We start from the raw sequence: 15913 nt of genomic DNA on the forward strand, positions 1-15913 counted from the left end.
GCTTTAAGCCTCTGTGCGTTAGTGTTCCATTCACACTGGACTAGTTGCCAGCCTGCTCCTTCAGCCCTGCTTCTCCAGCACTGCTCTCGTGGAGTAAGCGGACTTGCTCCCTGGCTGTATTCCTTCTCAGAATGTAACACTGAGTAGGCACTCTGTCCTTGTTTCTCCCGATTACCCCAGCATACAGCACAGAGGCTGGCACAGAGTCAGCGTACAGTACTGTTTGGGGAAAGAATTCAGAGCAGAAAGTACATGCATTACAATTACTCAAGTCTCACACTTCCTTTTGCAACAGGTGACTAAGCATGAGATGCATCCTAGTCACTCACTCACACTGTTTTACTGTCGTCATATCAGTAAGGACCATATTCTGAAAACAGGACTGGTAAAAGTTCCCACCTGGCAACTGAACCAGAACCATAAAGAAGCCCCACTATCATACTATACTTAAGGAGTATAAACGGCTTCAAGACCATTTTACACATCTGATCCTGTGAAACCATACCCTTTGGGACTTTCTAGCATGTCCTTGAATGAAGTCCAAAATAGGCTCATATCACATAAAGAAGTCCAAGAACACGTATTTGAGGATGGTTAAAATACATACCAAGTAAAACAAGTGCTTTTATTTAAATTTTCCCCTCACTCTACTCATATTTCAAACTGATAGAAATAATAAAACCTGCCAGTTTTTCAGACCAATAACTTAAAAATGGTTTAAAGCAATTGAGCCAAACTAGTCTACAGCTATTCCCTCTTACAATAAGAAGAAAAAGACTGAGCTAGGAAATCATCATAGCCTTTAAGGCATGCCATGTGGTTAAAGCAGAAGTCCTTTCCATGAAGGTGCAATGTTGGCACTTCCCATGGAGCTTACCTCTCTCAGTAACAGAATGAAGGAGGCAAAGTAGAACACATACACCATTCCCACCAGCCAGTGCAGAAACATGGTAGTGCCTGGGGCCGACTGAAAGCTCAGCTCCCGATCTTTCAGAGTAGCATCAAACATTTCCTAAATCAAGACAGAATAGGTGAGAGAGATCTGTACCACTCACCTCTGCTGAATTAACATCTTCACATTCTAGGAAGGGAATCAATCACCATACATGAAAGTTCTGATGTTTCTAGGATTACAGTTCCCTTAAAGGCATTTCATAGTAGAAATAAGGTTGAATGCTATTTCAAAGACATACATGACATTTTGAAAAATTTAAAAGAGGCAATATTGATGGATCAATTTGTGAATAAGAACTTTACCAATGTTGCTATTGTGAAAGAAACATTTATGTTACCATAATACCTTCTCTTGGTTACAGATCTAAATTAATGGTGGGTTTTAATACTATGAGAGAAAATGTTACCTCAGAAAAGGCAGCTTTTCTATATTTAATTATTTTTTGAGAAGAAACTGATTATCACTGACAGCCATTAAAGATTTTAATGAAGACTGAGCATCTTAGTTAAAACAAATGGTTAGGGTTGAATTTGTTACTATAAAGGGAGTCTTCTTATAAGATTTCTTTCTTTTTTTTTTTCCTTTTTTCTTTCTTTGAGGAGTTTCCCAACCAGGGACTGAACCTGGGCCACAGCAGTAAAAGCGCTGAGTCCTAACCAGCAGACCACCAGGGAACTCCTTTGATTTACTCTTTTTACGTTTATAACATCTTGGCATCTTTATGAAAGTGAGAAGAGTTAAGTAAGAAAGTTCTTCACTAATTATTAGAAAGATTCCAGTCAAAACAGTCTAACATCAAATATGTGTACAAACCTCACAAAAATCAGGTACTCAGGAAAAATTAACAACATTGAGAATCTACGATGATACATTCTCAAAAAAAAAAATAAATTATCATCAAATATTGGCTTTCCAGTAAAAGGAACCCATTCTAAAGACTTTTTAAAAAGCTTTTAAATTATTAGATTGTATTAGATAATGAAAAATAAACTCACCAAGGAACAGATATCCAGCCACCAGCCACAAATGAGAGGGAAAACTCCAATTTCTACCACCACTAACAAAGAGACCTTAAGTAAAAATAAAGGTCATCAATATCACCTAAATGGGGAGAAAGCATTTCCAGTCTTAATTTATTAAAAGGAATTAATTACCTTAACAACAATATAGCAGACTCCTAGCAAGCGACGAGACCTATGAAATTTAACAAGAGTTGCCAACCCCTACAGTGTGTCGTCAAGGAAAAACTGAACATTTAAGACAAGATACAGATAAATAGCAAGGTCCTACTGTATAGCACAGAGAAACATTTACTATCCTATGACAAACCATAATGGAAAAGAATTATTTTTAAAAATAATGCATATATATGTATAACTGAATCACTTTGCTGTATAACACATGTAAATCAACTATACTCCAACAACAACAAAAAACTTGCTTATTTCAAAATAGTAAAGATACAATGAAACAGGTAACTAGGCAACACTCAGTACTATCTGACAGACAGAATTAATTTATCTCAATTTTTTCTGCTCTCATCCTCACTACAAATACCCACAACTTCAACTAAGAAGGACTAGTGGAGAAAAATAGTTTTCATCAATAAGAATAACTCTTGGGTTAATAATAATAACATTACTGAACACCAACCTGGTTCATTAAAGGATACATGACAAATTATCAATGTTATTGCTAAAAGTATATACCCAACTATGGTTGTGATTAGGCCTTCAAAATGAGACGCCTGGACCTAGACAAAAGAAAATAAATATTAATTTTACTACATGGCCTATACCCATTAAACAATGTTTATTAAACAATCCAAGTTGACTATATAACTCTCTATAACCGTCCATAAAATCCCCTCTGGATGACAATTCTGCAAACCGGTTTCTCCCACTGACTGAAATTTACTACAAAAAGATGAGGAAAAATTAAAGAGTAACACTTTGCTCAAGCAGACAAAATCAGAGTACAGTGAATTAAATTTTACAAAAATAAGAAAGAAGCTGTAACAGTCTGCACTCTAGTCCACGCTGAAGTGGACCCGCTAAAGGCTAAGTGCTAAAGGAGCAGCACACGGCCTGGGCTATTCACCGGCCACGTGCAACCAAGCCACTTTCTCTCCTACCGCCACGGTTCCAGTTTTCTTTGCTCTGTAAATCTGTTTCATTCTCAACTTACAAAGAGCAAGAGCTTGGATCGTGACAAATACTGCTCACCTTTTGGTTCCTGAATTTCACACAGCAAGTGCTATTAAAATGTATCAAAGCATTTATCTGACTTTTCAAGTTCTCACATTCATCTAGTGAGAATCTGGAAAGGTGCATTAAATACCAGAACATGTCTCTTTGCCATTTCGGAAACTTCAGAATGTGACTTCTCAGGATTCACACACACAAATGGACCAGAATGTTCCAACTATGCTAGCTGTCCTTAAGGGACTAACTCTTTCTGGGGACCACCCCTGCCCCCCGCCGAAAATAGTAGTTGTCCATCCCAATATTTATCTACCTCTGGAAAATAACCATAAATGTCAAAATTAGAGCAAACTATTTAGAAGATACCACAGCTCATCATTCTGACACAGATCAACATTAAAAAAAACTGATTAACATCTCGTTACCTTTCTAAATTCACTATGGGGCAACTAGGGAAAAGGGAGAGAATGGAGCTCGCAAGCCAGTGGTCAGGTGAAAAGGTCAGTCTGTAAGAAAGCTTCCCCACAGCGTGTCTCCCGCCTGCCCCATAGGGAGGAAGACTGTGCCTCACGAGGTTCAGAGAACACCTTCCACATATCCCAACATTTCTATGTCTTGAGCCGCTTTTCGCTTAAGACATGAACAAGGTGGTGCTGGATAAACTACTCCTTCATGTAAGGCAGACAGAGAAATGAAGTAACTCTTTACAATATTATTACTTACTCAACATACATCAAATTTAGGGTTTAATTACTGAAATTAAGTTTGTGAAAGTATCATACTCACGTGTTCTTCAAATCCCAAACCAACAAGAGAAAAGTGACCGATGTGGTAAGGGCAAAATGCTAAAAGGGGGGAAAAACTCAATGAAAACTTCAAAATCAAAAGAATGAACACTCCTAGTACCAACCCCACTAAAAGGAACAAAGGCTTCTTAGAGAAATGAAAGACCCCAGAACCAAAACTGTATTGCCTGTGGTATTCTCTAGAACCAGAAAACAAAAAAGTTATCAAGCTCTAGTAAGTTCACAGTGAAAGGACACAAGAACCATTGTGAAAAGGGTCTCACAGGCCCAAGAGAAGAAGCTGTGAGTGTCAAAAAGAACCCCAAAACTAAAGAAAACACTGAATATATACAAACCCATGAGTTCATAATCTTCAAAAAACGGAATGCCAAAAACCACAAGAGGAAAAAAAGAAACATAACACAAAACACTTTTATCAGCAAGGAAAGCAGTCTGTGCTAATAATTAAAGGAAAAGAACTGCACATCTGACCTGCTGCTTCAGATTAACGAAACGGTTCCAACTGATAAGAACAAGCTTTTCCTTACAGGAAAACCAGCCAATGAATGTTTTAAAATGACGGAATTTGAAAATTACCATTTCGCAATGCCTAATAAACATAAATTAATCCAGGCAAATATCAATGGCTAATAAAATTATTAGGTAAAAAGTTGATGGAACACTAGATATTTGCATGATAATAAAATACCACCTCCCAAAGATTACTTTCTGGTGGTTAAAGGGAAACATGAAACCTAACGATAATGGCTTCAAGATACCATGACCTGAAACAAAGACAAAGGTGGAGAACCGGACATCAGGTACCTCCTGATATGTCGTATTATCAGGCAATGCATGACCAGTGAAGGTTTTGTCCTGCAAGTATTGACCCTGAATCAAATCAGGTCTTAGATCTAACTTTCAGTTTAGAGGAAATACAGAGTCAAAGGAGCAAGGTAGCAGATGGCATCAAGAAGTAATTAGAAAGGGGCAGACAGTGAGGCACTAAGAGGACTCTAAGGTCAGTCTGCAGCCTGCAGTCTCTCTGGGACACCCGAAACACGGTCTAACCAATGACCCAAGTCTATCAGACTCCACCTTGAAGAACTGCTGGAGGAACCTTAGTTACTTGACTCAGTTTCCCTATCTTCCCCCAAAGCAGAAAAACTTGTGAGCTGCATCTCAATTCTGCCTTCCTTTCTCTCATGACTCCCAACTGGAGGGACTCTCAGTGCTGTCACAGAAACCTCACAGGTACAGCTGTGAAGTGTTTGGAAGTCACGGCATTACTGGAATCTGGTTCTGAGGGGAGTGACACTCGGGCTAAGTTCACTGTCTTTCCTCAAACCCATATCTCTCTCTGCGACAGCTCCCAAGCCAAGGTCTCTGGAAAGGTCTTGGTCAGGACTTTAACAGATTAAAAACAAGACCTTCTGCCACAGGAAAGAACACAGAGATAATCAGCACAAAATTAATTTCAAAAGTGGGACACTGTATATTCTCAAGTCAGTCTAAAACCAGCTGCCACAAAAAGAGACAGAAATGCCCAACAGTAGAGCTGGCAGTAACAGCAGTCAGTGCTGCTTAGGAAAGAAAGTATCTGTATACCTAGGGCCTTCCTATGCCAGATGACAGTCTAAAACTCCTTTCATATATTCCATGTAAGTTCCATTCATATATTCCATTCTTATATTTCATATCAGGTTAAAACCAAACAAAACCTGTAGCAATGTCTGAAAAAACTAAACTCCTATCATAATACCATAAATAAAAGCAAAACACCACTTACCAAAAACAAGAATGAACAGTGTGTTTAAAGACACCACCCAAAAGACATGTTCCTAAAGAAAATAAGGATTAATAAAACATATTAATCTCCTATTGGATTTACATTTAATTCACTTAGGAAGATTGATATTTTTACTACAATCTTGAGATTTCATTCAGAAATTATACGTAACTTTTCACTTTTCATTAGATAGCTCATGTGTGTGTGCTAAGTTGCTCAGTTCTGTCCAACTCTTTGCGACCCTATGGACTGTAGCCTGCCAGGCTCCTCTGTCCATGGATTTTCCAGGCAAGAAAACTGGAGTGGCTGGCCATGCCCTCCTCCAGGGGATCTTCCCGACCTGGGGTTCGAACATGCAACTCTTACGTATCATGCATTATCAGGTGGGTTCTTTACCCCTAGCACCACCTGGAAATCCCCAGACAGCTCCTAAAATGAAACCTAAAGAACTCGAAGTTCTTAATGTCACATATTAAAAAAAATCAAATTAACCCAGAAACAGTTCCTCTTCAGAAATTAATAATATACCATGAACTGTATAGATTCTCATAAACACCAGATTTCACTTGTATCACACTAAGATATCCAAATAAAGAAAAATTTGAAAACCACATTATTTCTGAACAACATATTAATGTAAACTGCACAGCACTTCTTTCAGTGTCCAGTGTCTCTCTTTAAGGTCTCTCATCTGTGAGAAACTGAAAGTGATAAAAGGACAAAAGGTGGCTCAGTGAAAAAGAATCCACCTGCCAATGCAGGAGACATGGGTTCGATTTCTGGGTCTGGAAGATTCCCTGGAAAAGGAAATGGCAACCCACTCTAGTATTCTTGCCTGGAAAATTGCACGGACAGAGGAGCCTGGCGGGCTATAGCACGTGGGGTCACAAAAGAGTCAAACACAACTGAGCGACTAAACAATAGCAACCTTCTATACTGACTGTATAGAATCATAATCCCTTATGATTATACTGTGGAAGTGAAAAATAGATTTAAGGGACTAGATCTGATAGACAGAGTGCCTGGTGAACTATGGACAGATGTTCATGACATTGTACAGGAGACAGGGATCAAGACCATCCCCATGGAAAACAAATGCAAAAAAGCAAAATGGTTGTGAAAAGAAGAGAAGCGAAAAGCAAAGGAGAAAAGCAAAGATATACCCATCTGAATGCAGAGTTCCAAAGAATAGCAAGGAGAGATAAGAAAGCCTTCCTCAGTGATCAATGCAAAGAAACAGAGGAAAACAACAGAATGGGAAAGACTAGAGATCTCTTCAAGAAAATTAGAGATACCAAGGGAACATTTCTTGCAAAGATGGGCTCAATAAAGGACACAAGTGGTACAGATCTGACAGAAGCAGAAGATACTAAGAAGAGGTGGCAAGAACACACAGAAGAACTGTACAAAAAAGATCTTCACAACCAAGATAATCACGATGGTGTGATCACTCAGCTAGAGCCAGACATCCTGGAATGTGAAGTCAAGTGGGCTTTAGGAAGCATCACTACGAACAAAGCTAGTGGAGGTGATGGAATCCTAGTTGAGCTATTTCAAATCCTAAAAGACGATGCTGTGGAAGTGTTGCACTCAATATGCCAGCAAATTTGGAAAACTCAGCAGTGGCCACAGGACTGGAAAAGCTCAGTTTTCATTCCAATCCCAAAGAAAGGCAATGCCAAAGAATGCTCAAACTACTGCACAATTGCACTCATCTCACACACTAATAAAATGCTCAAAATTCTCCAAGCCAGGCTTCAGCAATACATGAACCGTGAACTTCCAGATGTTCAAGCTGGTTTTAGAAAAGGCAGAGAAACCAGAGATCAAATTGCCAATATCCGCTGGATCATCGAAAAAGCAAGAGAGTTCCAGAAAAAACATCTATTTCTGCTTTATTGACTATGCCAAAGCCTTTGATTGTGTGGATCACAATGAACTGTGGAAAATTCTGAAAGAGATGGGAATACCAGACCACCTGACCTACCTCTTGAGAAACCTATATACAGGTCAGGAAGCAACAGTTAGAACTGGACATGGAACAGACTGGTTCCAAAAAGGAAAAGGAGTATGTCAAGGCTGTGTATTGTCACCCTACTTATTTAACTTATATGCAGAGTATGTCATGAGAAACGCTGGGATGGATGAAGCGTAAGCTGGAATCAAGATTGTTGCGAGAAATATCAATAACCTCATATATGCAGATGACACCAACCTTATGGAAGAAAGTGAAGAAGAACTAAAAGAGCCTCTTGATGAAAGTAAAGGAGGAGAGTGAAAAAGTTGGTTTAAAACTCAACATTCAGAAAACTAAGATCATGGCATCCAGTCCCATCACTTCATGGCAAATAGATGGGGAAACAGTGGAAAGTGGCTGACTTTATTTGGGGGGGGCTCCAAAATCACTACAAATGGTGATTGCAGCCATGAAACTAAAGGACGCTTACTTCTTGGAAGGAAAGTTATGATCAACCTAGACAGCATACTCAAAAGCAGAGACATTACTTTGCCAACAAAGGCCTGTTTAGTCAAGGCTATGGTTTTTCCAGTAGTCACGTATGGACGTGAGAATTGGACTATAAAGAAAGCTGAACGGTGAAGAATTGATGCTTTTGAATTGTGGTGTTGGAGAAGACTCTTCAGAGTCCCTTGGACTGCAAGGAGATCCAACTAGTCCATCCTAAAGGAGATCAGTCCTGGGTGTTCATTGGAAGGACTGATGTTGAAGCTGAAACTCCAATACTTTGGCCACCTGATGCAAAGAGCTGACTCATTTGAAAAGACTCTGATGCTGGGAAAGATTGAGGGCAGGAGGAGAAGGGGATGACAGAAGATGAGATGGTTGGATGGCACCACCGACTCAATGGACATTAGTTTGGGTAGGCTCCGGGAGTTGGTGATGGACAGGGAGTCCTGGTGTGCTGCAGGTCATGGGGTCGCAAAGAGTCTGACACGACTGAGCAACTGAACTGAACTGAATCCGACTGTGATCTAACCTTGAATCTAAGCTGCTAAGTCATTTCAGTCATGTCCTACTCTGTGCAACCCCGCAGACAGCAGCCCACCAGGCTCCGCCGTCCCTGGGATTCTCCAGGCAAGAACTCTGGAGTGGGTTGCCATTTCCTTCTCCAATGCATGAAAGTGAAAAGTGAAAGTGAATTCGCTCAGTCATTTCGAGACCCCATGGACTGCAGCCTACCAGGCTCCTCCGTCCGTGGGATTTTCCAGGCGAGAGTACTGGAGTGGGGTGCCATTGCCTTCTCCAGATCTAACCCTGAATAGGAGCTCACTAATATCACTTTTTACTAATCTGAGAATTATCATCAGATATATTCCTCAAATCCTCAAGCTATGAGCCTCAATTCCTATTCTAGCTCCATCCAGAGGCAGTTTTAGGAGGGCCTCTGTGAACAGCAGAGGGAAATTATGTGGGTCCGTGACATCGCTGGGCCCCTGGATCAAGCACACCTGAAACCCATCCTTCCTCTGGACTTCCTCTTATGTTAGCAGTTTTAGTCAGCTGGAGTTTGGCTACCTGCAGCCAAAATCATCTTGATGACCAAAGCTATTTAAAAATCCCAAAGGGCAAGTTCTGTGACTTTATATCACAGAACCTGGAAAAAGCATCATTTCACCTTAAAGAACAAGTTCTTCGAAGAACTGCTCTTTACATTACAGTGGTACTCTTTATTGTTAAGGTGAACATAGGTGAGGCTCAGCAAACAGGGCTCTCTCTGCGAACATCTCAAAGCTGCTGTTTTCACCAGTTCAGGCATTAAAACACAGCAAGCTGGGACTTTAAAAGAACACCAAGTTTTCTGAATTACCATCAACTTCGTACTTCATTTTCTTTTCTGAAATTCAAATATTTTTAATAATTTCATTTTTAGATAGCATTATGTTTATGCTTTGCCAATATTTTCAATACACAAAAAAGACTTTCTTCAATACACCAAGTAATCAAAAATCAAAGGGCATTTTGACCTTAGCATAAAAAGCAACCATATATTGTAAATTTGAGATCACTGAATCACTAAGACAAACAAAGTTACAATTCTATTATTAAAAAAGATTAGCTTTACTTACTAGAAAAACTAGTGATCCATCAAGTCCTAGCATCTAAAATAAATAATAAGCATTAAATCAAGATTCAACAGGATTTTCATCTATTTATGAAAATAAATTTTATGAAAAATAAATTTTATTTATGAAAAAAGCTTACTATCCTTTCAATATCTTTAAACATAATATTTACCCACTACTTTCCAAAAGAGCCTATCATTCTCAGAGACTGAAAAACTTATCGTAGGAGTTTTATATTTTGGATATCCTTTTAATCCAAATTACATAAAGTTAAAAAAACTCCGTCTTGGATTTTTATTCTTACATTAGATATGGAACCAGTCAAGATTTCATGATATACTGTACTGTTTTGTTAACTGAAATATCAGAGTTAATACTTATATTTAAATTGTTACTTCAGTTTCAATAGTGCACAATTTCAAGTTACAAATTTCATAAGTGAAACAAGGTTTGTACCAAAAGACAGAAAAGGAATTAATGGATCTTTATCACAGTATTTGTAATATTTTCAACACAAACAATGTATCACTTAATTTCCTCTAGAAACTGAAGTTCTGGTAATTATTTTCATCAAATATAACTGCAAAATCAGTGACCCATCTAAATATGGCCAACTTTAAGACATACATTAGAATTAAAACACCAGGACACTTAATAGATAGAAGTCTTACTCGTTCCCACGTAAGCTCTTCTGCAGCTCGGTCCCATTCTAAAGCATTCCAGTTCATGTCATCTGGAAATATAATTTAAACATTACTTCTGGAATGTGAGTTTAATAAATAATAAGACATTTTAAGTTGCGTTTAACAGTGTTTTATAACTGTTGTTAAACACAACAGTTAAAATAGGCTAAACTAAAATTAAAATTTTTCCACACTGAATATTTGCTAGTTAGGCAATTTTTAAAAAACAAACAAACACAACATACAAAATAAATTAGATGATTCCAGACTGTGACATAAGTGCTAGAAAGGACATAAATAAGATTATGTGAAATAGAGGAACTCAACAGCTCTGAATCAAGAATGAACCTGGTGGATTTGAGAAAAGTGAAGAACCCAGGCAACTAGAACTCTCTGGGTGAGGAAGAGGGTGGTAGAGGATGTTTACGAAAGACAGATGGGGATCGATCATATTGATACAAAAGGAAAGTGAAGCCTGGATTTTATTTTGTTCTTTAGTGTAATGGGGAAATCACTGACAGATTTTAAGGGCAAGAGATCAGTATAAACACTGTGTGGAACAGGAAGGGAGGAGGGTCCAGTCAGGACCCACTGCATGAGACAACAGGGAAACCAGGTGTCACTGGGGCACTGCGGCTGCACTCTCAGAGCCGCGGAACACACCCCCCCCCCCCTTCAAAGGCCCCTGCTCCCTCTATACAATTGGCTTCCTCTCATCCTTCAAGCCACAGCTCAGGGATCACTTACTCTTAGCTACCCAGCGAATTATTTCAAACAGGTCTCTTCTCAGGAGCACCCTCAGAGCAAGCTGCACTCTTATCATACTGTGTAATAACAGACTCGCTCACTTGGATTATTTCTACTTCATCACTAGACCAGAAATTCCAGGAAGGCAAGGACCTGGTGTCTGCATGCCTGGGGCAGAGGGAACACTCAGCAATGATAAGTGGACCCAGAGACAGTGCAGCACTTCACAGGAAACCTCTGGGGCCGGAGAGAGAAAAGAACATGGTGAACTGCTGACAGCTGACTGGTGGGCTAGTCTCAGACATTCTTTTACATTCTAGAGTTTTTACATACTGCCAGAAAATGAGAAATGAGTTTCTCTGGGTGATGTCTGGTCTGCAGAAAACACTTCAAAATTCTTCTTTAATAAGAGAAGTTGCACTGACTCAGTAAAGATGGCAAAGCGATCAGATAAAATGGTAGTAAATTCCTTTTTAAAAAATACAGTATCTACTCCAACTTACAAATAACTTCTTCCTATCCATCCTTTAAAAAGTCCTGTGTGAAGAATTTTAAAACACAAAACATGCCCTGCTTCATAGCTAAAAAGAATGTCATGCTTATGAATGCCCATAAATGCAAGTCTGCTAATATAAAGTAAAATCAGGTTACAAACAGAACTTCAAACCCATGAAGTTTTGAAGACTGCGGCCCTCCCCCGGGGAGCTGGGAACAGAGAAAGGGTGGGGACAGGCCGCAGCCATTACCCTGCGCCCCGTTGTTGGCGTCGGCTGCATCCTCCCCTCCTGCGTCGTCTTCCTCCTCGTTCTCCTCCTCCTCCTCCTCCGCCTGCTCGTCCTGGGCATCAGGGTTTTCCCCCACCACCGCATTCTCCGCTGGGGGGTTAGCAGGCTGCTCGGGGGCAACATTTTCAGCACCATTTCCTCCAGCTGGAGCCTAAAATGACAGAACAGACCAGAAATTTGGCTAACTTGTTTCCGTTTTGCAGTATTTCCAAATTGTACCTTCCTTTCTAAAAAAACAAAACTAGCAAACAAACACTCTACTAAAATCCCAAAAAATCAGCTCTCAAGGGCATCTCTTCTAAATATATCTGAATTTGGACCAACTTGGTAATATAAGAACACAAACTCACTTAACAGTATACACGTTCATTCAGTATAATTTAGAGATTAACATTTCACGAAGCATTACAGAAAATACATGAACAAATCTGGCTATTTTGAATACATCATTTCAGAATCCTTCTTTATAAGGCAACCTCTTGTTTTTACTGATCACTTCAGGGATGAAAATGTATTTATGCTCTCTACTTGCTTGTTTACACACATACTGATATATAACTGTATTCTCAGTCATCAGTTTAACACCTGAGGAAAGATTTCTCAGAAGTCTGCACTGCAGGTTAAGCCTGTCCACAGGAACGTCATCAGTTCCCACACACTCATTTCTCCACCTCTTCCTGAATTCTGCAACCCACCAAATGCAAAGACCCAGTTGCAGTTAATTAAAACACTGAACTCCTATAAAGGTAACAAAGACTCTTAAGAGAACTGTGGTCATGCTTCAAATATGAGATACAATGATGAAGTATTAACACTAGGTTAAGAAAAGCATGCTTGCTTTATAGTCCCATTTTCTCATATGCATAGTTTTCAAAGAAGCTGTACCCTTAAATCTGTAGAGAAAAGGGTATGGTGGAATTTGATGAAATCAATCCTAACACTAGAAAAAGCGAAGGTACTTAAATGAAAAACTGTTGTTAACCATTTACAGAGTTAATTTTATAGTCAATTTTTTCATAATAAAAATTTTACAAGGTGTCAACTGTTTTTGTGTCAGTTTTTTTTCTTTGACATCTTTAGCCCTGTAGTTTCTCAGTAAACAAGATACTAAAAATCATTTATCATACCGTCCTCTTCTTAATGCCTCAAGCAAACGCTCTTCATCTTGCATGCCATCTCTCATTAAGAAAAAGTAAAACTGTACAAGGCTGTTATCAACAATATTCCTTTTTTTCTACTTTTGGTAATGCTTAAGACAAAGGTGAGTTGTTCTACACATAAAGAAACTAATGAACAAAGAGAGCAAGGGGCCTCCTTAATGTTAAGGAACACATCAAAAGGACATGAAGGAGATTTGGATATTAAGTTCCAGGCAGCTGTTAGCCCAGGCGAAGGGAATGAAGGCGCACTCAGTACACAACCTAATACTGCCCCCAGTCTCACTGGGAAACTAACAGGCAAAGTCACAGCCATGTGGTTCTGATTTTTCACCTCTCCCTTAAACTTCTCCCAAACCTTGTCATTGTCCTGCTTCGCAATGAGGGACACAGGAGTCAAGGGTTTAGATCCTGGAGGGGGACAATAATTCTCATGTCCCACCCAGATCAAATGAATTTGGGGACAGAGGGGTTTACCTCATTTTGGTGATGCCCAGCAGCATTGAAGGGCGGAGCGGCGTGCTCCAGCCATATTGGGGCTCCCCCGTGGACAATCTGCTCTCGTAGCCACACCAGGCTGATGAACGCGCACAGTGTGCACGTCACCACAAAACAACCCTGCAAACAATCCGCCAACAAGTTGTCCCTGTTTAAAAAAAAGAAAGAGGTATACAGAACTACTCCAAACAACACTTCAAGTTAAGAAACCAAAGGTAACATTCACTTTATACAAAAATCTAGAAAGAACAGCCAAAAAGTGGTAAATTCTTGGTAAAAGTCAGTCTCTCAAGAAGTTATTTGAGGATGGTGGCACTTTACCTGTAAGAGGGTCAAATATATGTATTTATGTATTTGTATTGTATGTGTTTATATTATAGAAGGTAAGGAATAACATCAGAACTACATAAACCAGCTATCCAGCCTCTCTTTGAGGATGACTGAGAAAAAGGAAGGCAGCAAGCAAAAAATAAGAGTAGCCAAATACTTGACAAAGGTCAGGTATTAAATGCATGAATTTACTAAAGATAAATAACTCTGCCCAACACTTACTAAGAATTTCCTTATCCTTATTTTACACACAAGTTTAACCAACTTGCTTGGCTCATACTTAAACCTATGAAAATGAGCAGAATCAGCAAATCGAAAAGAGCCTCTAGTAAGGTCCAAAGACACTACAGGAAGGCTGACAGACACACAGCTCACAACGCGCAAGGCAAGACGCCTGTGGGAAGCGCTACCAAGGCCTCATTCAGAAGGCAGACTGAATTTCAATGCTAACAGCAAATACACTAAAAGTATATTAGCTCCTCAACAAATTCTAACAGATCATGTACAATCCACATGTCAATACACAGAGTATTACTCTACTGAACACTTCTTTGTTCTTTTCCTCTCTGAAGGAGCATATCCTTCCCTGGTCTATGTCTGATTTTAAAATAATTCAAAGCTAACTCAAGAATTTGTGGAGCCTTTGGAAAATTCACTATCATAATAAAATGACATTTTTCCCTTCATGGAGACTTAAGGAAGGGTCAATTTGGGAGACCTCAGCCTTTAAGCTCCAAACTGAAATAATGTGGTCCTCAGATACTATCTGGAATATATCTTAGTAGAAAGAGGAATGATAATCAACCCCTTGCTAAGGAACCCTCCAGAACATTAAAATTTTGATAGGTGGGAACCCTTCTTGCCTCCTGCCTTGTCACCAGTAGTAAGAACAGCAACCAGTCACCGCAGACTTTAAACAGTGACAGACTCCTGGTAGAATCCTCTGCTTTCCCCTCACACCTTAACTCTGGGCTGGTTTGGGAACCATCTGCACCATAAGTGAGAATTCCTGAGTTCCAAAGCCTAGAAGAGAGCTTCCAAGCTTCCATCCTCACCCTTTTAGAAGGCTGCCCTGAGACCACCATGTAAAGAAGCCCCACTAGCCTTCTGGAAGAGAGGTCGTATGGAAGAACCAAAGTACCTCATCTTAGACCATCCCACCCCAATGACATGCAGGCATAACTGAGGCAAGTCCAACAGGTAAACCTACCCGCTGAGCCCAATCCAAACTGTTAACCCCTGGAATTACGAGTGAATTAAAACGCTCGTTAAGTTACTAAGTTTTGGAGACAGCATGTTTTGTAGTAATAGTTAACTGACAGACTGTGCCTTGAGATGTTGAAGACCCGGGCTATGGAATATGTAGCACCTGCTAAGGTACTAAAAAATTTTAAGTAAACTTTCAAAAAATATATTCTATAGAGACAATGAAACATTACTCAGAAAAAATAAGTCATTTAACTATAAGTGCTTTCAGAAAAACTGGTTCAATTCTTCACATTCTAAAAGGCAGCATGAGATTATAAAATCTACCCACGCTTACAATTTCTTTCGATGATCCCCACCGAGCCTCCAGCATTCTTCCAGTATCAGTTGAGGAAGCTTATGAAGGCAATTCAGGCGTGGCCCTAACCCATCAGGCTGGCGTGAAAGGGGGAGCCTGCCAACATAAGGCAAGCAGCAGCTCTGTGTTTTGGTGGTAACTGTGCTACTGAGTAACACAGTGCTCAAAATTCACACATGGTTTTCACATATATTTGTGAATTTAATCTCTGAATGTGCCTCAGGGAGGGGGTTCAGCCCACTTTGAAGAGTGGGCTGTTCAAAGGTTAAATTCACCAATACACGTAAAAACTGAATGTGAATTTTGTCTGATGAGTAGACAAGGGTTTCGAAC

At 39.6% G+C, this 15913-nt stretch overlaps 1 protein-coding gene across 1 annotated transcript in view; it reads right to left on the bottom strand.

Annotated features, from left to right (window-relative positions):
* MARCH6 (membrane associated ring-CH-type finger 6) overlaps positions 1–15913 on the bottom strand; it is a 74711-nt gene that overhangs the window by 28109 nt on the left and 30689 nt on the right. The window contains exons 6-15 of the mRNA XM_018065553.1: positions 13666–13834; positions 11993–12182; positions 10488–10549; positions 9820–9852; positions 5734–5785; positions 3946–4004; positions 2628–2708; positions 2110–2178; positions 1951–2025; positions 878–1012 (exon numbers count right to left, since the gene is read on the bottom strand). Of these exons, the coding sequence (XP_017921042.1) occupies positions 878–1012; positions 1951–2025; positions 2110–2178; positions 2628–2708; positions 3946–4004; positions 5734–5785; positions 9820–9852; positions 10488–10549; positions 11993–12182; positions 13666–13834 (925 nt within the window). The remainder of the gene's footprint in view (positions 1–877; positions 1013–1950; positions 2026–2109; positions 2179–2627; positions 2709–3945; positions 4005–5733; positions 5786–9819; positions 9853–10487; positions 10550–11992; positions 12183–13665; positions 13835–15913) is intronic.

This window comes from Capra hircus, chromosome 20, assembly GCF_001704415.2.
Source record: "Capra hircus breed San Clemente chromosome 20, ASM170441v1, whole genome shotgun sequence".
Classification (NCBI taxonomy): domain Eukaryota; kingdom Metazoa; phylum Chordata; class Mammalia; order Artiodactyla; family Bovidae; genus Capra; species Capra hircus.